General features: G+C 37.9%; 1 protein-coding gene across 1 annotated transcript in view; it reads left to right on the top strand.

Annotated features, from left to right (window-relative positions):
- Positions 1 to 23,267, top strand: part of LOC104253926 (transmembrane 9 superfamily member 2) — a 34,817-nt gene that overhangs the window by 10,098 nt on the left and 1,452 nt on the right. The window contains exons 8-16 of the mRNA XM_059824307.1: positions 1,795 to 1,874; positions 2,823 to 2,931; positions 7,446 to 7,578; positions 9,486 to 9,605; positions 9,782 to 9,839; positions 12,386 to 12,545; positions 13,113 to 13,264; positions 15,708 to 15,819; positions 16,243 to 16,414. Of these exons, the coding sequence (XP_059680290.1) occupies positions 1,795 to 1,874; positions 2,823 to 2,931; positions 7,446 to 7,578; positions 9,486 to 9,605; positions 9,782 to 9,839; positions 12,386 to 12,545; positions 13,113 to 13,264; positions 15,708 to 15,819; positions 16,243 to 16,414 (1,096 nt within the window). The remainder of the gene's footprint in view (positions 1 to 1,794; positions 1,875 to 2,822; positions 2,932 to 7,445; positions 7,579 to 9,485; positions 9,606 to 9,781; positions 9,840 to 12,385; positions 12,546 to 13,112; positions 13,265 to 15,707; positions 15,820 to 16,242; positions 16,415 to 23,267) is intronic.

The following is a 23,267-nucleotide window of genomic DNA, read 5'->3' as shown; positions in this document are numbered from 1 at the left end:
GTGGGATTTGGCTTGGACCACCAGCTTATTTCGTATAGGCCGTCAAGCAGCCGTCATACGGTAACAGCTTTCACTCTGCCAAATTGAGTTTGATTTGAACCAGTGACCTTGAGGCGCAAGGCTCTATATCCTGTTCCTTTTCCCTTGAGACACCCAGACCTCCTTAGAGTCTCTACTATTACTACATGAATGAGCCTCCTGTCTATTAACATTTGTGTTTAGATTTGATAATACATTGCAGTTTAGAATTGCCGCGTGAACTTTGTCCGGTTGTTCACGCAATGCCCCAGGCAGCCTGGCCGCCTGCTGCCTTTCTCCCCAGGCCGCCCGCTGCCTTTCTCCCTGGCGCGGAGCGGGCGAGGCTCGGCTGCTGTGGGTTCAGGCGCTTCCGGCAGGTGGTGCTCGGCACGTCTCAATCGTCAGGCATCCCAAAACTGGTTATTTTCTGTTATCCGTCAGCGTTGATTTGAAATAAAAGCTGATATGTTTTACTTTTTAGTAGTAGTAGTCTCAAAATATCTTAAAAGGGGAGTATTTATCAGTGAAAAGTATTTTTAAATGGGAGAACATTAGTTTCAGTAAGCCTGAATACATAAACCAGTAAAATGCGTAACTGTTTCATGGTCCTTTCTAATATGACAGCTGACTTCTGATGAGAAAGCTATGGTGTCTGCTTTAATTCATTGAAATGGGCAAGGTATTTAGCTTTGTGTATATGAAACATATATGTGATCGTGCCGCTAACGTTTAATGCACAAGCGCACAGAAATGTAAGCATGTGAGCAGTTTGGTATTTGAGTAACAAACTTTAGAACCACAGTTCTGAAACCATCCCAACCAGCTGTGAACTACTGATCAACTACTGATTGGGCTGATAAAGAGCAACTTATGGCAATTTCAGCCACCTTGTTGTATTGGTGCAGTTCTTCATTGTTAAATGTTCTTGATCCAGAACATGAGTCGGAACTTGTAGGCGCTGGAGACATCGTCTAAATTTTGAGAACTAGCTGTACAAACTTACTGCCTGGTGAATAAATGAGGAAGTTCTCCTGAACTTCTTGCCAGTCAGGAGATGGAATTTGGTAGCAGGATAGCAGACACACATCCCATGAGACAAGCTGTAGAGGGCAAGGCTTGGGGGTCAGAAAGAATCATCACTTGTACAGCTCTCACATGAAATGTTTAGAGGAGGAGATAGGAGAGAATGGAAGCGTCTTTCGAAGGTGAAAGTTGCTGAATGATTTCTTCTTCTTAAATCCTTCACAGGGATATCTGGAAATGAAAGTTGTCTGCCAGGAATCAGAGTGGAAAATAGTCTGTATCAGACAGCGTTATGGCAGGGAGCAAGGAAGCCTGTGCTAAATACATTAAAGATGATGAGAGAGAAAAATTCCAGGGGAAACTAGAAACATATTCATAGAGTATGTTTAACAAAGTTGAAACTTCAAGATCAGTGTGCTGTGCTGGGAGTATCTTGTGATGGCATGATTGTTTTTCAGCATACATTTGGGAGCTGCAGGCAGCTACGTATTGAATCATGGAAAGATGAGGCTTAGTGAAGCCTCGGTTGAAGGTAGAAGACATGGATGGGAGATTTCAATAAACAAGATACTCTGAGAGGCTCAAGAGATGAATTAATGCAAGAGGGAGGTCTAACATCCAGGGTTGATACCAAGCTTAGATTTTAATGCTGAATGGAAGGTTTGTGGAAGATACTTGATGTGCTTATTCCTTCTCAGAGGCTGCAACAAACTTATACTTGTTTCTATTAATTGCTATTTCATTTCTTTATAGGAAAAGAATAATATTAAGTGGGCTTCCAGATGGGACTACATTTTGGAGTCCATGCCACATACAAACATCCAGTGGTTTAGGTAAGATCTGCATTTATTCAGTGAATAACCTTGCAGGAGAGCACAAAGTTTTCTTATTTGTGCTTCTAGGGATATATAACTTCTGCTGTGGTAGAACAAAATCTGTTAGTTTTCAGGCAAGGAAACTTTCTTGTTTTCATATGTGAAGTAACTTCTACCAGTCTTCCACCTCTTGGAAGCAACTGTAGTATTGCATTTCGCCAAAGGAATGCACCATTAGTGTCCAAAAGGAAAGCAGCTTCCATCGTTTTACTTTATCATCTCCATTCTGTAGAAATTTTGAGACGTTGCTGCTTTGCGGTGTTCTTATTGTTACTGTCTGGCTTTCTCTAACTGCCAAGTGAGAGGTACATATGTGTACTGCGTGTTTTGTACTTAGCAGCTGCTTACAGTAAAAAGAAGGGCTTTTTATGAGTAAAAGATGTATATGAAAAGCTCTTACTTCTTTCCCTCTGTACCATGCAGATGATATCAAGTAAGTATGTAATTTATGTTGAAATGTTAATGTTTTGCAGTATAAAGTGTTTGAAGAGATTAAATATGTCTCTACAATATTAAATAGCATGATGTAGATTTCATTGGTTGATAGATACAAAATCTACTTGAGAAAAGACTGCTTTAAGAGCTGTAGCTGTTTTCACTAGGGAAATTACTTCTGAACTATATAAGGAGGAAAATAAAGAGAAGCAATATGTAACTGTCTTGAGAATTAACAATATATCATGAAATACTATTCTCCTGACTTCTGTCTCCTAAGAAACCGTAAAGGTACACAACTTAGAACAGTTTATCTTCTCTGGATGGGAAAATACTAAAAGGTCTGAATGACTTAGTCTGAATATCTAAACCTATTCCTCAGACTTGAGCTGTACATGTGGTATGAATTGAAGTGCATGTCCTGAAACCTTAATAAGTGGATTGAAATTTTAACTTTTTCTTTACCTACAGTATAATGAATTCCCTCGTAATTGTTCTCTTCTTATCTGGCATGGTGGCTATGATCATCCTGAGGACTCTTCATAAAGATATTGCAAGATACAACCAGATTGACTCTTCTGTGAGTAAGATTTACAGCTTTTACATGAGCATGTTTTTCTGGCAATAGTGATGTCTATCAATTGGTTTTGAATACAATCTAAAGAGATGTATAACTACCAAGAATTTGATACATGCTAATTTATCTGGGGTTTAAAAATAGCTTTATTGCTATTTCATCTTTTCTAACAGCAGGAATACATGGGTAGATGTGACAGTCTTACTTTTCATGAACTTGTAATATGCAGGGACAGACTTCAGGTTTTAGAAGTATGTGGAGTGATTCACAGAAACTTTTTGGTAGTGAACAAACTCGCATTTGAAATGTAAGTCCCTTTTGTTCCAATGTCTCAACTAAGGAAAGCCTCTTTTTTTTTTTTTTTTTTAATAAATACATTCTCAGTATACCAACAGCCACAAGATACCGTGCAGACATTGAAAAGTGTTCTGGCATTGGGTCACCATCAAGCTGTGGCTGTTGCTCCTGAGTCCTATGGTTGCATTATGGAGTCAGTATGGATATGTAGCTGGTGGTAAGGCACTCTGAGTCCTGTGGTTGCATTATGGAGTCAGTCTGGATATGTAGCTGGTCGTATGACGCTGACCTAAGCAGCCAGTGTGTTATTTATGGAATCTCCATCTTTGGGAGATATTCAAAAGCCATCTGGGTATGGTTCTGGGTAACCTGCTTTAGGTGGCTGTGCTTGAGTAGGGGGGTTGGACAAGAGGACCTCCAGAGGTCCCTTCCAGCATCAACCACTGAGTGATTCTGTGACTGCCAACCTGAGATTATACATAAGATACATTGTCAATTCAGCCCTGTTTTAAGTCTTTTAAGTCATGTTATCTGGTCTTAGCACAGGACCTGCACTGTATCTGTTGCAGAGACATCTGTAGCACAGAAGCAAAGATTTTGCTACCCACTTTGGCATGTTTTCTATCCAAAAATGTATTTTATAGTCTGAACAACCAAACCTGTAAACTTTTGTTGATAACTGTCTTCTCCCCTCTTCAAGAGATCAGGCTTAAAACTACTGCAGCCAGGTATTGTCCCCATTGTAATGAAGCTGCATTAGGAAGCTCAGTTGCTGTAATTTTTCCAACTCCAAGGTAGTACTTCTTTATAGTAGTTTGTAGTATAGCTTGTCTAGAAAGCAAGTGTGCTAGCATGTGACTTGTGAAGTTTGGAAAGTTTGGTCTAAATTTCATGAGAAGTATGATGCTATGCAATTTCATAAAGCAAAGTATTTAAGAAAAAAAACTGTATCAGGTGATCATTGCAAAAAGGATCAAAAATTAAACCAACAGCTAATGCTAAAGTGAAAGTAGTGTGAGGATCAGTAGTTGTCTTGCTAAATGGTATGGGAGAGATTCTGATTAACATAGGCTAATACAAATTGGTGTTGCCATTTGTCTGTGGCTAAAGTGCGGTGGAATCATGCACTTTTGTCTTCAGTTAGGAGATTGTAATACTGCAGTTCATGTACAACACAACTTCTGGTTTCTAGCTGTGTTAGAACTACTTGGTGTGTGTGTAAATTATTTTTATTTATTTTCTTAAAAATACAATTCTGGTGATCACTGTGTCAAACCGAGCCTGGTTTGTCTGACTTAATGTAGTGACTGAAGCTTGTTGCCATCCGACTCAACCTGTTGTGAGTTCTTTTGAAATATGTACTCCTTAAAACGGGAAAGGGGCACGTCCCTATAGTGGTTTGCTGCCTTGGTGGAAGAGAATATAACTGATTGTGAGTTAGAGAGACTTGACCAACTGGTCAAGTAAATTACTCAGAGTAATTTTTACTCAGGCTTTCACTCATTCTCATTTGTAAAAGTGGTATCTGCAAGCCAAAGATGAGAAATAATGTCAGATACTACAAAGGTTTGAATTTTCACTGTTGCTGTCTATCTGAATAAAGAAATACTTAAAAATGCACAAAAATGTTTCATATTGAAACTAAAACATCTGAAAGTACTTTCATTCTTCTTTGTGGTTTTGATATTAAATATCTTTTTGTTAATGCAAATCCAGACAGTAATTAAAGTGGAAGAATTTTTCCACATCCTTTAACTGATGGTTTTTGTGAAGCTCCTGTTTGATCTCTCAATTAAATTATGTTCAATATCTTATACTGTGTTGTCTTTATTAGTTGGTCATTCTTAATGTGATAAAGAGCAAGACTTGTAGAAGCTTGATTAGTTTTTATGGATGACAGCAGGGATAGGTGTGACTTTCAAAAAACCACACTTTTTTTATTTTCTTGCCAGTTGTAAGAGACTTAAAGATCTGTTGCAGTTCAAGGAGCTGATTAAAAAGGTGTGAAATAATTGTGCAAAAGAGAACCTGGGCTGAGGAAGCTGCAATGAAGCAAATCAGTATCTCACACTTAGGGAATGCTGGTGATTCTACTTGAAAAGAGATAGATGCACAAGCCAGTGATATTGTGGTCTTAGTACACGCATTGAGGTTTCAGCTAATACCAACTGGCTTTTAGTGTGATGTAGATTTATTGAGATGGACATTAATTAAGTGTTTAGAAATCATTAGATTACTTGTAGGGTCTTATGAATAAGAAAAGATTCCTGAACTGAACTTGAGAGGGTTCAGGTCAATATCTTTTCAACAGTGAAAGGTAAAACTCTTGTCCTGTTTTTCTAAATCTCTTTGATCGTGACCACTTGAGTGCAGGCGACTTAAATCTTTGTTTTAATATTTTTTAGAACTAGGCTAAATTAATGGACAAGGTGAGGATCACTGCACTTCTTAAAATCTACAGTAATTTTTAGCATACTGGCCAAGATTCAAAAGTCTCTTTTTAGATTTTCCTCAAAAATTTTTTTTGTAACTGTAAAGTGTAGCTTCCTGCTTGGATTAGTTGCGCAATTCTTATCCTCATCGTTGAATGGTAAAGGTTAGCAATATAAAATACTGCTGAATTCTTTAAACAAAAGCCTGGAAAATACTGGCTCATAGCTAATTGGCCTGTAATGGAAGAGTTCTATTAACAAATCTAGCTTTGAGATGAACACTCTGGCCCATAGTCCTATACAAGATAAATCAGTGGTCTCAATCTGCCAAGCTTGGTTTCTCTTTATTTTTCTTAACCAAGGTATTTACCATGTAGCTATATGTTTTAAAGTTTGTATTAAAACGAGAGGGTGTCTTTGAGTGCATTTGCGAGATTAGGTGTTGATAAGAAATCTAATACCAGCCATTCCAAATTTGTACAACATTTTTCTTGTTCTGTCAGGAGCTAAAGTACTAAGCATTTATTTCTGCTTAGTGTTCACCATTTTGAAAACAGATAAAAGATTTGCTTCAGATGGTAGCCTTTTAAATTCTTTCATTCCTTACTTAAAACTACCTGGGAAAAGTCTTTCTTCTGTCTTACCTCAACAACTTTCTCATCACGCTCACAAGTTCAGGTTCAGACTTACAGGGAAGTGTGGTCTTTATGTTTCTTTAACCAAACAGACCTTTCTTTACTGGAAGAGCACTGATGTGTTGGAATTATACCTAGATACCTGCTATCATTTTCTTTGCAGGCATAGTTTTTGGTGTTGTTTTTATCGAAGTGTTATCTTGTGTTTAATAGTTTTCAATTTTTGTGTTAGTATATCAGACTTCTGAGAGTAATTTCTAGCCAAGAAATGCAAGCAGAGGTATCAGTATGGGAAAGGCAAAGATAACCTTCCAGCAAAAAAAAAAAATAATTACATAATCTGTCACAAGTTAAGATGCTCTATGTCGTTCACTAGTTTGGTCTGTATTCTTTCTCACCCTATTTTTGTGCGTGTTGTAATTCTAGTGGCAAGCAGTCCATTGAACTAAACTCAATGGTCCCAGGTTGAACGAAACCTGTAGCTTTTAACTTTGAGGAAGAAAGTGGTCTTGTTGAGGGGCTGGTTATTTGTGGTCATGTGTGTTTGGGCTTTTTTGTGACGGGAGGTCTTTGTTTTGAGTGGCTTTATTGAGAAGTTTTATTCTTCAGTAGTGGTTCCTTAGAGCTGCTGGACTGAGGATCCACCCCCCATGCCATCCATCCGTTTATCTCTGGCAGTGGGACAAAGAGTGTTGGTACTTGCTCTTAGTGATTCTAGGGAGCAGACTTTTTTCCTGGAGTACAGGGACCATTTCGTTTTTTTCCCAATATTGTCATTGAGACCTGTGTGCTTTGTAATGAAAGCAAAAAAAGATAAATGCTTGAACTACACTGAAATGCTATAATCCAAGTTAAATTAAATGGAATGCTTTGTTTTAGTTTTAAATTTAGAATGATGTTATATGGTTTGGCTAATTACATTTTGTTTTTTCTTGCTTTGAGATGAGGATTTTCTTGATAAATCCTGTCTTTTTCTTTCACTGAACCATTAGGGGGTTATAAAATCAATGAGTGATGAATCACATGCAATTAGTCTGTCTTTGGATCTAAACTGGAAGTTAATGAAACTTTAAATATGTATTTTGCATCTTGTTTGTGCTAATTCACTACTGCATTATGTATCTTTGCTAAAGATGTTGTTGCTTTTATACAGGAAGATGCCCAAGAGGAATTTGGCTGGAAGCTGGTTCATGGAGATGTGTTTAGACCTCCAAGGAAGGGGATGTTACTGTCTGTCTTCTTGGGCCAAGGAACGCAAATTTTCATTATGACTTTTATTACTTTATGTAAGTAATTTTATTAAGGTGATGTGTTTGTAGTGTAATAGTGTAAGAAAGATGCAATATTATTAAACAAATGATAGAAGCCTGCTTTTGGAAATGATGTCTGTCATTCAGTAAAATAAAATATACTGTTTCACAGAATCACAGAATCACTACGGTTGGAAAAGACCTGTAAGATCATCAAGTCCAACCTGGGGAGAGAGGAAAAAAAAAAAAAAAACCAAAAAAAACCCACCACCAAACCCACAAACAACCCACGCAAGCCAACCACCACACAACAACAACAAGGCACAACACACCAAAAACCAACCCACCCAACACCACACAGCACCATGTCCATCAAGCTACATCCCACAACGCCACATCCACACGCTCCTTGAATACCTCCAGGGAGGGTGACTCTACCACCTCCCTGGGCAGCCTATTCCAATGTTTCACTAAATGTTTCACTAAATTGTTTCATAACAATCTAGATAGTTTCAGTAATGCTGTCATTCAAAATGTTGTGGTATCTGGGCTACTACAGATTCTTCATGATTGCAGCAATGAAGCTTCCTTCTTACAAGTTTCTTTTTAAAAAACAAAACCAGTTTGTTAGGGTGTAAATTATCCAAGGATCCAGTAATGCTAGTTCAAAGACGTGTAATCAAAGCTTTAATGTTCTCAGAACACTTTCTATCTAATATGTTTGACACAACAGCCTGCAGCCATGCAGAAATAAGAGCAAGAATGCCTGCCAATGTAATAATACTGACACAACACTGAGATAATATGAGAGTCTACCATAAATAGCTATATATATATGTGATGATGTAACCTGTCGCAAGTTGATGTTTTATCATATCTTACCTAAAAAATACATGACCATTCCTTTTCTTACTGTACAGTAGCATTGGGAAGTATACTGATATTTATTACAAAAAAAGAATTTTTCAAATTCTGCCCTCTAGGTTTTATTCTGATTTTTTTGGTCTTTCATAGAGAAGTTGGTTTTTTCTATTCATCATGTAATGCTGTAAGATTAATAGAATTTTCCTGATGGACTTGTTTTTTAGTGTTGATCACAGCTCTTTGTAACTTACTTAACTGCAATAGTTTCCTGTGCAACTAGTGTAGTATAGGAAGAAATGGCGGGGGGGGGGGGGGGCAGAATACTTTTTCAGATTAAAAACCAGAATTCCCACTAGAGATCCCTGACAAACTCCTTTTCTGAGAATATCTCTGGGTTGGCCTCTACAATTAGCTGAGACACAGGCAGGCTTCTTTTAATAAAGAGGCTTATTTTCAAGAGAGCACATTCTTGAGTAAAGTGTTGTCCATCATGGCAGCTGAGAGCCTTTTGTGGAATTTCAAGCAAGTGACTCCATACCCCTAAGAACTTCTTTCTTCACACTTATTTCTACCTTAAAAAAACCCAAAAACCTAAAAACCCCCCAACAACTCCCCCCCCCCCCCCAAAAAAAAAAAAAGGGGGGGGGGAACCCCTTAGCTCTGTCAAAGTTTTTGGCTTTTCCAGACATAGTGTTCTCAAATGTCCTTTATGCCACATATTAAACTTCTCTTGTTACTTAGCATGCGTAAGTATTGACCATGTATGTTTACAGGAGGACTGTAGGATTTTGGAAGAAGAAGTTTTCAAGCTGAAATTTGGTTCAGGTTTGTTGTTCATCTATGTGGCATTTTATTTTTCAGTCTTTTGGTTACAGGAAACTTTCTATTTAAAAGATGAGGTGAAAATAATGCTTTATTATGAATGAAACAGTCATTAGGGGTATGGTGATATGGTGGGGATATATGAGAGTCTTCATTTAAATATGTGGTAGTGAAAGGGGTAAACCTGTACAGTGATATGTGTTACAGGGGAATTTTGACATGTGTCCACAAATGACTAAATCTTTTTGTCTCTTTAGTCCTAGCTTGCCTTGGTTTTCTTTCTCCTGCCAACCGTGGTGCTTTGATGACCTGTGCAGTTGTATTGTGGGTCTTACTGGGAACTCCAGCTGGTTACGTGTCTGCTAGAATGTACAAGAGTAAGTACACGCGTTTGTTTAATGTGACACGTCAGGTTAAATTCAGAATCTCTTTGCTTAATATAAATCTCAGACTGAAGCTGGTGTCTCAGACAACAAATCTGCTTCTTGCTGCCGTACTGCAAAACAGTTGGAAAAATTTCTGAACTTGAAATGGTTTTTACTTTTTCCCTCAGCGTTCAGAGGCGAGAAGTGGAAGACAAATGTTTTGCTTACAGCTCTGCTTTGCCCTGGGTTAGTATTGTTTCCCCTCATTCTTTCCTTAAGTATAAATGAATCTGAGGTGGGAGGGAGCAGGAGGGAAAAAGTAAATTGTGATGCTTGTTTGTGTGATTATTTTCTTTATTGTTCTCCAAGTTGCTGTTCCTTTTCTATATTGCCTACCTGTGAATATAAAGAAAAGTGAATGAGGAACCTGGTACTCTAGAACACAGCCTCTTAGCATCTTGTTTTGTAATCAGCTGTGGGGGTATGAGGACTCTTTTGCAAGGTAGCATCACAGCTTTGAGAATTACTGCAGCAGGACGTTAGACGTAGTGATGGGGTAATTCCAGTTTGGCACCGCAGCACTTGCTGTATTCCAGGTAATCCTGTCTTAACAGTTAATACCTATGGTCACTTTGTTAGGAAGTACGTGGTTTTGTTGTAATTTTGGAGTGTCTGTACTGCCTTTCTGTAAATAGGGAAAGACAGCCTTTTAGGCAGAACATCTATTACTTTAGTTATAGTATCAGTGTTTTCTTGTAACCATATTGTTGAAAAGGACACAGGAAATATAATTTAGATTTTTTTTTTTTTAAGTAAATAGCTATATACTGCTATACTAAACAGTAGGTATTTACCATGCTTCTGGGTAAGAATGATGCAGAGATTTTCTTAAATGGGTTATCATCTTTTCTACAGATGTAGGTGGTGTCCAGTTTCGGGTATGGCCGTAGCCTATATCGTACTATGGCCAGTACTGTCATGCTTGGGAAGGGCAATAGCTCTCCTACCTTTCGTTTCTCATACCTGTCAAGACCTTCTGTGAGAATTAGGTCAGTGAAGAAAGGGAACAGAAATTAATTTCTTCTGCAAGTCACCTGTTTTTCTTGGTGGCAACTTTGGGTACGTGAAGCTACCCTTCAACAAACATTCTTGGCAAAAGTTGAGGAAAAGGTTATAAATAATTTCTTAAGGTATCTCTCCCCCCAAAAAAGCCCAGAAAGAATAAAACATGACTTGGTTTTGAGTATAGGTAGAATTTCGTCAAATGAAATGTAATGCATTTGATAACAACTGAGTGTAGTATTTCTAAGAGGAAATCTTATTTCTAAACAAAATGTGCTTCAGTTTCCCTGCTGTCATTTAGGTACTATCTTGAGGGAGAACAAAATACTTATCAGTTGAAGAAATATTGTGCTCATCATTTAACTCCCAAATAAATTAAGTTTCACAGAGGAAGTAAAATGATTGGGGATGGTAGAATAGGAACAGATGTCTTGATTATGCTATGCTAGTTCAGTGAATTTGCATAATATCATAAACAGCCTAAGGCCATTATAGTCTCAGTAGACTGATGGGAGTTCATATTTGCAGTATTTTTTCTTCTAACTTTGGAGGGGGTAAGTGTTACGAGCTTGGGCAGATGATAAAGATTAGCAGGGCTTCTAAAATGGATTTTATTTTTATTTCCTGTTCAACAAATGCGTACACCAGGTGTTGCTTGGGTGTGCTTATTTAACAAGTCAATTCCCCCAAACAGTTCTGGCAATTGTAAGGTCTCTCCTAGGAAGAGAGGAGCCTGCCTATTGCTCTAATCCTCCCTCCTTCCTTTTTAAATTAAATACAGTGGAGGATGCATGTTCACTTCAGGGCAGTTTAAATTCTGCCTCAGGAACACTTTTTTAACAAACCCCAGACAATGGCGCACTTAGCAACGGCCCTTCCTGAGGCTGAATTTTCTGTGATACATCTCTGAATCCATTAATAATGGAAATTCAGCAAGGGGTTCCCTTGCAGTATGTTTTGCTTTGCTTTCAGAATGGAATGGGTTTTGAAATCTTCATCATATGTCTTGGAGTGGTTTTCTAGTGTTTTCCCAGGATGTTTAGAAAATGAGGCAGATGTGCACTTAACTGGGGAGGGAAGAACAGGTCTGGAGAGATGTCATGACTGATGCAGTCTTTATTTGAATTCTCAAAGGGTGTGGGCTACTTGACTGTGTAACTGCATGAGGTGTTAATGCAAAAATTTTTGTTGTAGGGAAGAACCCCCTTTAATCCACCCTTCTGCTAGCATGTTGCTGTGACACGTGCTGCTGCAGGTTATATGTTTGTTGAGAGAGTGATGTGTGGCTTCCTAAATATGAGGTTTTGCTATCACTGTGAGTTTTCAGAGAGAATTTACTGGTTAGGACCTAAATAAAGGAATTAAATGACTCACAATAATAGGAAAGGTGATTCAGATAGGAGGGGTTTTTATTTGTTTTATCTTTTTGCTTTCTTTGTATAGATTTTTTTTTTTTTACACTGGAATCTTTCTGTTACTTTTTGGTTTTATGTGCACAGTCTTTATTTAAATAGTGACTTTACCATAGATACTTGCATTATAGGCATTGGGTGTTGCAAGTACTTTTAGATTAACTGCACTATTGATGAAAGTAACTAGGACTGTTAGGGAATGAAATATTGCAGGAAGCTACATTTTTCTGATGCAGACTTAACTGGTTTCTGTTTTTTAATATTAACTGATACTTATTCTTTATTGAATATTTTAATATATTTTCCGTCTTTTTTCAGGATTGTCTTTGCTGATTTCTTCATTATGAATCTCATTCTGTGGGTGAAAGGATCCTCAGCTGCCATCCCTTTTGGCACTTTGGTTGCTATCCTAGCTATGTGGTTTGGAATTTCAGTCCCACTAACCTTTGTTGGTGCATATTTTGGCTTCAAAGAGAAGGTAGGACTCTTTGAATACAGTTTTGAAATATACTTGTCTTCTGCAGTTGAGCCATTGAATCCCTAAGCATACAAGAACTGGTTGGATTGGAACATCTGTGGCCCTATGATTGTAAAATGATGTTTCACACTGAGTATATGCTTGTAATGTCACACTAAACTTTTTCTTCTGTCCATTCATGAGAATCAGATTTTAATAGTGCTCTTGGAGGTCTTGCTTGCCTTTGTACTTCAGTAATACCTCAGCAGTTTCACTTCTGAAGCAGTACTTCAGTTCATACTTGACTAGTTTGAGATAATGCCAGACAAGTAAGAAAATGGATTTTTATTAAGGACTGAACAGATTTCTTTCCTTTTGTTCTGACTTGCTTGCTGACCAATAGTTGAAATATCTAAAGCATATGTGTGTTTTCCTAATGATGGATATCAAGTTTGTAGTTTTCTTGGTTTGGTAACTTATGATGGTTTATGGATGAAAATAGTTATGTTTATCAAGTCTTAACATGTTAATATTAGGGAAAGGCAATCTTATTTATGCTGTTACAATTTATCTTAATTTCTTTCGAAGCCTATTGAACATCCAGTTCGTACAAACCAGATTCCTCGCCAAATTCCAGAACAATCCTTCTTCACAAAGCCGTTGCCTGGTATCATAATGGGTGGTATCTTGCCCTTTGGCTGTATTTTTATTCAACTTTTTTTCATTCTGAATAGCATTTGGTGAGTATCACTTTTTTGTTTGTTTGTTTTTGTTCTAGTTATGCTGGTTTGATAATAAACACACAGTTGAGTTTGAACATCCCAAACCAATGAATATGAGGAATAAACCAATTCTTCAATTTTTTTATCTTCTTGCAGACTTTTGTGGAGTTATTTATTTGTGCATATTTATTCCCATGCTTATAAATTTTATAACTAGTTGTTCTTATTGACAACTGCAAAGTATGAAATTTGAGTCCTGTTTCCTTGTTTTATTTTTCTGGCTCTGAATAGCACAAACATGGTTTCATGCTGTTGTGGTTAGGGTGGAGCCTAATCTGTTGTGTAAATATATTATGATTTATGAAACTAATATGATCTAGCAGTTTCAGCCGTTAAATCAGAATCGGGTCAAGAATTTGGGATTCCATGTTCTGCAAAACAAAGACTCCACCCCTGTGAAACAGCCACATCACTCCTGAATCTTGTCAAAACCTAGTCAAGCAGGTGCATGGAAAATTAAACCAGTGCAATCTTTCATAACTTTCACAATGTAAATATGAAATGTTCAACATATTGTTGTTTAATGGAAAATATTAACCTGAAGGTGCCAAGTTTTTAAAGTGTCCTCCTGTTTATGTTGAGATTTCTTACGGAACAGTTTTCTAAATGAATTCTTAAATGCAAATATATTAGATATGTTAGCCTTTCACATTAGTCCTCAACAAAAGTAGAAACCGTGTAATATAGCTATGCTGGAAAATGTAATCAGCTGACAAACAGGTATGCTCTGGGCTTTTGTAGTTGAAATTACTGAATTCCCAAATTGTTTCTCATTATTTGGCAACATGGACAGTGGGATTGAATGCACCCTCAGCAAGTTTGCTGACGACACCAAGCTGTGTGGTGTGGTCAACACACTGGTGGGAAGTGATGCCATCCAGAGGGACCCTGACAGGCTCGAGAGGTGGGCCTATGCAAACCTCGTGAAGTTCAACAAGGCCAAGTGCAAGGTCCTGCACGTGGGTCGGGGCAATCCCAAGCACAAATACAGGCTGGGCAGAGAATGGACTGAGAAGCAGCCCTGAGGAGAAGGACTTGGAGGTGTTGATTCACAAGAAGCTCAACATGAGCTGGCAGTGCTTGCTTGCAGCCCAGAAAGCCAACAGTATCCTGGGCCGCATCAAAAGAAGCGTGGCCAGCAGGTCAAGGGAGGTAATTCTCCCCCTCTACTCTGCTGTCGTGAGACCCCACCTGGAGTACTGCATCCAGCTCTGGGGCCCCCAACATAAGAAGGCCATGGACCTGTTGGAGGGAGTCCAGGGGAGGGCCAGGAAGACGATCAGAGGGCTGGAGCACCTCTCCTATGAAGACAGGCTGAGAGAGTTGGGGTTGTTCAGCCTGGAGAAGAGAAGGCTCCGGGGAGACCTTAGAGCAGCCTTCCAGTACCTGAAGGAGGCCTACAAGAAAGCTGGAGAGGGACTTCTTACAAGACCATGTACTGATAGGACAAGGGGTAATGGCTTTAAGCTGAAAGAGGGTAGATTTAGATTAGGTACAAGAGAGAAATTCTTCACCATGAGGGTAGTGAGGCACAGGAACAGGTTGCCCAGAGAAGTTGTGGATGCCCCAACCCTGAAGTGTTCAAGGCCAGACTGGACAGGGCTTTGAGCAGCCTGGTCTAGCAGAAGGTGTCCCTGCCCATGGCAGAGTTTGCAACTAGATGATCTTTAAGGTCCCTTCCAACCCAAACCATTCTATGATTCTGTGATTTATCCTACAGAAGGGAAGCATGAAGGGAACGTGCAACTTCCACTCCCTCTGTCAAATCTTATGCTGGGCTAATTGTCACCATCACTCAATAGAGTTGATTTGGTTACTTCCCTTATCTGAAAGACACCAGATTAAAAGTAAACAAGCATATTTCCCTTGGGTTTTTTTTTAGTGTTTTGGTGTTTGGTTAGCCCTTGTATTGGAGTCAGACTTGATCTGGGGATAGACTGGAAATGGAGGAGCATCTGGATGGAGGCAGTGAGGAGATCAGAGGCACTTCGAAAACTTAGCTGCACTAGTGGGAAGGGAGTCGGTATTGTAACTGGGGAAGAGTACAGGTGATGCAAGTGTTAGGGAAGCTAAAGGAGACATGAAGTGATAAACATTTCTGGAAACTGCCTGTAACTTCTCTGTGAAAGCTGATTGAAGCTCATTTCAAGGGAAGTATAATTGAGGTCTTTAAGCATTGCTCTGTAAAGCACTGGTTTTATTTACAGGGTACATTCAGATAGAGGAAAAAACCTTTTTATGAATTGGCCCATAGTGGTATAGACAAAGTTACCCCCAGTGGTGTGGATTTTTTTTTTCTTTTTTTTTAATTAGCTTAGCATCTGGCCAGGTAACACTGTAAATTAATTCAGAGAACTTCAACCAAAATTAGACTCTTGTTTTTATTTATTTTTTATTTTAGGTCTCATCAGATGTACTACATGTTTGGTTTCCTGTTCCTAGTTTTTATAATTCTTCTAATTACGTGTTCTGAGGCTACAGTTTTGCTGTGCTACTTCCATCTGTGCGCAGAGGTAAAAAGTGCAGTTTTGATGTAGGTACCACTTATAACTGGAAGATGTTAGAAATACAGTTGAGGTATTCACGTGTACTGTGATATGCTGGACACTGAATGGATTGAATTGCCAGCCCTTGACGTGCTGATCTTAGCCACTCTTCTGAAATGTGCCTTTTGCTTCAAAATCCACCATTTACAGCAGATAAGCAAAAATAAACAGCCTTGATCTTAGAATAATTTCATGTTCATAGTGGAAGCAATACAGCTAACTTTGAGAAAGAAAATAGTAGCTACGTGCTATGTTGGATTTTTTCTCTTTTTGAGATAAATTTTGAAGAATTAAATGTATCTCATAAGACAATGTTATTTTTTAACCGGCTTGCTTATATTCTGATTTCTACGCAATGTGTCTTACTGAGTGGTTTATTGTTTCTTTCAGGATTATCATTGGTGGTGGCGATCATTTTTGACGAGCAGCTTTACAGCAGTTTATCTCTTTATCTATGCAGTTCATTACTTCTTCTCTAAACTCCAGATAACAGGAACCGCTAGCACCATTTTATACTTCGGTTACACAATGATCATGGTCTTGATTTTTTTCCTTTTCACAGGTAAGTACAGTGTTCAAATGAAAATGAATGCAGCCATTTCCATTTTTGAAGTGAGAAACATCAGGTGAAATTTAGACTGAAACATTAAATACAACTTACGACTCTTTAGGTGGTGTTACTTTTATGGTTTGTGACACCACACATCACAGTAAGATATTATTTAATATTGCATGTTATATTAGCAGTGAGTTCAAACCATTATATTTTCAAAGTGCTGTTCTTGTTCACTTTGATATCCGGGGTGTTTGACTTGATTCTGGATTTCATAATTGGTTCTAGAAGCTCTATATTTAGAGATACTGCGCTCTGCATATGAAGAATAAAAGATGTTTTGAGCTTTCGCTGTTAGCAAGCGAAGCAGGTTGGTGCTGGGGGAAAAAACCTGAATGTTGACAATAGTGTTCTAGTACTGTTAGAGATGGTCTTACGTGCTCATTCAGCTCCACTTCTTGATGGCAGGAATGTACCTTAACTGGAGGAACCTATTTGAAATACGGCTCTCCATTTTGAGTAGTCCAACTTTTTCTGATGTTACTCATGCAGACTAAGTGTCTTCTACAGAATTACTCTAATGTTGATAATCACTTGGCTCGAACTATAATTTCGAGGTTGATTTGATGTGAAATCTGTGCCAGATTTACCATGTGTTAGATGAAATTAGAAACTCTTTGAAGGGTACTGGCCCTAAAAAATAGCCAGGAGCATTTTGTATTGGTGTTCATCATGCTGCTGCTGCTGTATATATGATTTTAACACATAAAGTCAAATCTTTTATGTATCACTGTACTTAGCATCATGAAGTACTGCAGTGGCAGAACTAGAGAAAATGCTAGTTCATATATAATGGGTTGTTCCGTAAACCAACCTTTACATTCATTCCTAAGATTTGTAAGAGGATCTCTTGGTGGATGGCATGATGGTTTGGAGTGTTACTTTTTAACATCTTTTACCTATTTATTGAAACCTGCTGTAATTAGTTTGTGTTGGCTTCATGAAATGCATCATTTAACTCCTTTGACGCAGTTAAAAAAGAGTGTCTAAAATAAGTAATGAAAGTAAGTCTTAGCATTGGACTTCAAGTTTGTCAGTTCAGCAGTGAGAAGGACCTCTTTCATCTTTGTCTTTAATACTGGTTGAGTATGAGGCAAAAAAAGCACTGTTCATAATAAAACACTGAAGAAAATTACTCTATGGGTTTGAACAAAGCAAGAACTCTGCAGAAATTATATTTAATAATGTTAACTGGCACTTATTGCTAGATTTTTTGTTGTTTGTTATTTAGACCTGTGACTCTTCAAAAGAAAGTATAAAAAAATAAGTTTTAAAAAGAAGTGGGGGAAAAAAGGGAGGATTTAATTCTTTTAATTTTTAGTTATTAGAAGGCAAACATAGAAGTTGGCATATTGCCAGTTAAACCCCTGCTTAAATCCTGGCAAAACAGACAAGCTCCAGATGTCCTCTATAATATATACATATATTAAAAAACAAACAAACAAACTATAGTGTAAAATGTTTTAATTACTTTTAAAGTAAAGCAATATGTTAATGTGTGTCTGGGTTTTAGCATAGGTTAGTTACTATTCTGCCAATTTCAATTTCACTTACAAGATGCAAATTGGTGGAATTAAAAATATCCCTTTAATAAAATGATAATTGAAATTGTCATGGCAGCTGCTGAAATGGTATTAAAAGCTTCAGATCTGCTGATCCTGGAGTTCTTGATGTGGAGGCCAGTGAGGCCCCAAAAGTACAATAATAAACTGTGCTGCTGTTACTTTTGCAGTGTCTGTTTCTTTTTTTTTTTTAATAGAAACACTATAGCGGTGGCTATGCTGTATTTGTAGTTCATGAAGAAAGCTGCTAGCTACATGGTCACTTTTTTTTAAAGCTGAATAGAATAGCTAGTCACTAGAAGGTATATGGAGTGTGTAATAAATCCTTGCTGATATAAAATGCTGTGATAAATTTCTTTCCCATATTTAGTTTGATAATTGATTTTTTTTTGGGGGGCTGAAATGTTAGCTATTATATACTATAGATGACTCAAGCAAAGCTAGGTGTAAAATATTCCTTAATGGCATTTGCTTCGGAAAATAAGGGTTCAGCCCCTCACAAATTTATGGAGGTGAGGGAGTTTACTAATGTACCTTTACACGTTGTGCACAATAATAGTGTTCTCCCTGTATGTATGTTCCCAAAATGGGACCTTGATCTGTTCCACTTAAGTTAGCACTAGGTATTTTGGTTTTCTCTATTATTGCATATTAGGTCTCAGCAGCTGTGACAGAAATATAAAGGGCAGTGTTAATACCTCCTGTGTGGTGGTGTGTTGTGGCACAGTGGACGTTACAAAAGAGATCATAATGAATAAGTAGAGAGGAGCTGAATGGTTGTATAGCAACAACGACAATAATATAATTTGACTGGTGAAATCTAACAATTAATGTGCACACCCAAAGAAGACAATTTTATTTTAATGTACAAAGTGCAGCTAATTTTTCAAGAAATAGCAAGTGTGGTTGAATGGGGATAGCTACATGATTACATGCATTTTATGCTAGGAGACGAAAAAATGCTGAACATAGTCAAAGCATGTTGCTTTACAGTGACCTCTATTTTTGAACATCATTTTCACTTGTGAGTTAATGCCATTTTCAAAATTGAGTTTTGATCTTCTGGGTAGATTGTGTTTAGAATCTGAGATTCTGAAGCACCCACCACTGTGCGGTGATTGAAACCAGTATGATACAGAGAGCTTTTAAGGTACATAAGAAGTATCAGCCAAGTGCAGAGTGCTTTTCTATTTGCTTTCTTACAATCTGTTCGTGCTTTGAATTCTTTTTTCTTCATTAAACAATAAAGCTAGAAGAAACGACTAGAGCAGAACAGTCTGCCTAATGTATTTTGGCATTATTCTGTGCAATAATCCTTGTTTTTAATTTTGAATTTAAACTAGTTTACTAAAAACTTCCCCTTACCCAGTTAGATGTTAACTTGTGATCATCTTTCTGTGCATAAGAAAACTGTTGCTGAGTGGTAGTATATATTGCAGATGAGACTCTTCAACAATATAGAAATTGGAGGACAAAAAGATAAAAAAACAGAGGTGTCAGTGTCTCCCTAGTAAATATAAACGGTTGTATTGGACGTATTTTGCCTCTTGTCTCAAGTCACTCCTCTAGCCATCTTCGCAACCAGGGTCTTGAATTTTAAATAGCTCCCACAAAATGATCTTTTAGCCGTACCTCCCGAGGATGATCAATGATGTACAGTGGACCGCTGTGCACTAGGATGGCATCAGTTTCCTAGACTAGTAGGGTATTTAGGTATTTCCTAGACTAGTAGGGTATTTTAATCTTAAAATACGAAGGTCACCCACTTGGGGAAAAATAAAGGTCTACCCTGCAAAAGTAAGTTCTTAAATGTATGTTGTTCAGATGCTTTTTCATTTAATTTAAGCTGCTGAGTGGTTAGGATTGGTTAAAGTAAACATAAGCCTCGAAACTAATTTGTAATATTAGATTAAAACAGACAAACAGATTTTACAGGCTCATTAGAGGAATTGGTGTCACGCTTGGTATCTTTGTGCTGTGTTGGTTGATAGAGGTGTGCATGTGAAAGCTGTAAAAACCTTGAAATGGAAAGGAGTTTAGACCAATCAGAGTGATTTTAGAGGTCTCAACTCTTTCAACTAGTGGGTTTTTTTTGTTTATTTATTTGGAGGTTTGGGGTTGTTTTTTTGTTTGGTTGTGGGTTTTTTAAGTACTTACTGTTAGAATTTTTTAACAGCTTTTAAAAACCCCCACCTTTGGGTATCTGTTTTCTGTCGTGGTGTGTTCATTGCTATCTGTCAGTGAAGCAGTAAGCTGAAAAGGTATGCTCCTTGTTGATACTGCTTTAAAACTTTGGTTTCAGTTTCAGTGTGTTTTGAAAGAAACAAATACAAGCAAGATCCTAGGGTGGTCTTATCTAAAGCTTACCTAAATAGTCCTACTATTCTAATGAGGCACATTTCAAGTAAGGGATGATTCTAATTTGGGTGCAAGATGGGCTTAGAAAAATTCTCAAGATTGAAGAGCTGAGTATGCTTTTCAAGAAAATACGTTTCAAGCCATGCTACTTGAGATGGCAAGGTGGTATTTTAACTAGTGCAACTAATAATGGCAGTTTTACTGGGTAGAGCTGCAGTTGCAGGAAACTGATCATGCACTTACCTGCATTTTAAGATTGGCCTTAGTCAAAGTAGTTAGAAGGGGAATCTGAGAACTTGTTACACTAGTCAGCACTGGCCTAAAGATCCAGTGTGTTGATGCTTTTCTATATAAACTGCTAAAATTTGGAACAAGTGGCAAATTTGTGAAATGGGCTAAAATGTAGAAAACATAGTCTGGCTAGAATTTTCAAACAAGCCAAACTAGTTCAGAGTTATTCTTCTTCACCAATCATCATTACTCATTTGCAGCCCCCTTTCTGATTGGGATATTTACTCCGGTACAGAAAATTGGAAGCTTTTGTGGGCCTCTTAGCAGTTCATGGAATCACAAGCACCTCAGGTCTGAGGTGGAAAAAACACTGAATTTCAGTGGAACCAGGCACTGTACTGCTTACGTTCTAAAAAAAAGCTTTTTGCTGCAGTACCATAAGCAATCCTGTAGGTAAAGCAGCTGTACAACTTAAGGAAACATTATTTATAAGCTGCTTTAACTTACATTCATTCTTGTCTGTTAATACTGATTTTGTAATATCAACACAACTCTGTCCTGACCTGAGCTTTTGGAAGTTTGTAGTCTGAGTGTTTGGCCCATGTTACTTAAATAAAAAAAAAAAAGGCAGCACACTGAAAAGGCCTCGTTGATTTGCTTTGATTAATTCTCACTTCTAAATCTGCAGTTGGATTCTTGAGGTAGATTTTCAACCTAGTTGTGATTCTACTACTGTCTTTAAACCCTTCTGATCTTTGAGCGTCAAGTATACTGTTTAGGAGAGGTACTTTTGGGGTCCTTAGTTTGATGCTATTTTTAGATGCTATCCGCGTCTGGAATTTGTAGGATACACTTGTTCATGGGAGGGAATAAGAAATCACAATACTGGTAAGCTCTAGTTATTGATGTGCAGGTAACAACAGAAGGAAGCTCTTCTGACCAGGGAAGGTACTGACTACATAAGTCTGTATCTTGGGGGTGAGTCTAGCCTTTCTCTCCTGAGTTTCTAAGTTCATGGTTCAAATCTGTTGTCTGATAAATGTGACCACTTACTGCTTGTGGTAGGAAACATAGTCTTACTCTAGTTCCACTCCACTGGCAAAATTTCTGATAAAGAAGGAGCAGGGGTACTTGGTCTTTGATTTGCTAAACAGACTTTTTTTAGGAGGGGAGTTGAAAATCAATGTTACTGAAGCCTGTGAAAATCTGTTTATAGATTAAATGCTTGTTCACAGTATGAAGTCTTCAGTTTCTGCTATGAATGAGGCCATCTTTTATAGAAAGCTGGTGTATCAGAAAGATTCAGAGTGACAAGGATTGGAGGAAAATACTGTGCATTTAAGAGTGTGTTTCCATATTAAGTTATGGCATGCTCAGAAAACTGTGTGGGAAATCTCATTCTTGTGTTAACTTTAAACATTTTTGCTACGATATTACAATTTTGTTCTAGAACAGCGGATAGATTTTTAAGATATCTCATCTGTTAAGCATTTGGAAGAAACATTGCTTTCAAAGCCACAAAAGGCTCAAAGTGGACTGTATTATAAAAACAACTAGAAAGCAGATGCTGAGAACCATTATTAGGAAAAAACACAGGAGTAAGGCTTAGAGTAACAATGCTGATATTGGAGTATTGGACACAGTAGGAAGGAGTGAGAATTGACCATAAACTGCAAAGACTTAGTGATGTCAAGCCTACAAAGGAATTAAATTCCTTCTGTGGTTGGTGTATGATCTCCTATCAACAGCAGTAAATCTGCCGTCTCCTACTGTTTCAGAGGATGATAACTGCAAACTTGGAGGAAAAGGGTAATCTGTGGCATATAATAGTAGGCTGTCAAAAAGCCTTTAACTGCAAATATACATGGTAGCACAAAGAATACAAGAATTGGCATATAGATAATAAGCATCCAAAGACAGGTTCCTCACTTATCAAATGCGTAGATGTCGTCTGAAAGACAGTAATGTAATGAATGTAGGAAAGACAAGCACTTAATAAAGAACCTCCTAGTTAGTAAACCAGTCACAATGAAATAATGAAAAAAGTTGGAGCTGATGTTTAACATGGGCTGTACAAACAGAAAAGGATGGATGTAAAACTGGAGGAGCTGAGTGCGTGATCTTGCAAGTGCCTATAGCGTAGGTGGTAAGGGCTGTCACAAGGCTGGCATCTAGCTGGGTCTTTGAGAGTGAATTCGGCTGAAACTGAGACCTTCCCTTTTTTATAGCTGGTAAGGCTTAACATCTTTGACAATTTACCCCTAGGTAAAGGCATGAGGAACAATGCATTGCTTCCCTTAGAGGCTTAAGGCTTAATGAATTGTATGATGCTCAATGTCTCCTTGCATACTAAGTTCTTAAAGTAATTTAAAAATAAATGTGATAGCCAATGTCTTTGCAGTTTCCCCATAATAGTGACTGTGGGGTGCAAATTACAGACTTGTTCTTCAGCTTAAAAATAGAAAATTGGTATAGACTAATCTCATTCAGTGTCATCACCTCTCTCCATCATCTTACTCTGCGCTGTGCTGACTCGAGGCACAGGACTTGACATGTGGCCCAGAGTCCCTCCAGAAGGTAGTTGTGGGGTTTTCTCCTCCTACTGTTGGGTTGGTTGACTAAAGAACTGGGTTGGTAGGAAATCAAGGAAA

Source organism: Gavia stellata, chromosome 14 (assembly GCF_030936135.1).
Source record: "Gavia stellata isolate bGavSte3 chromosome 14, bGavSte3.hap2, whole genome shotgun sequence".
In the NCBI taxonomy this organism is placed as follows: Eukaryota; Metazoa; Chordata; class Aves; order Gaviiformes; family Gaviidae; genus Gavia; species Gavia stellata.
Note: the sequence above shows the minus strand (reverse complement) of the source record. Positions and strands in the feature narration are given on the sequence as shown.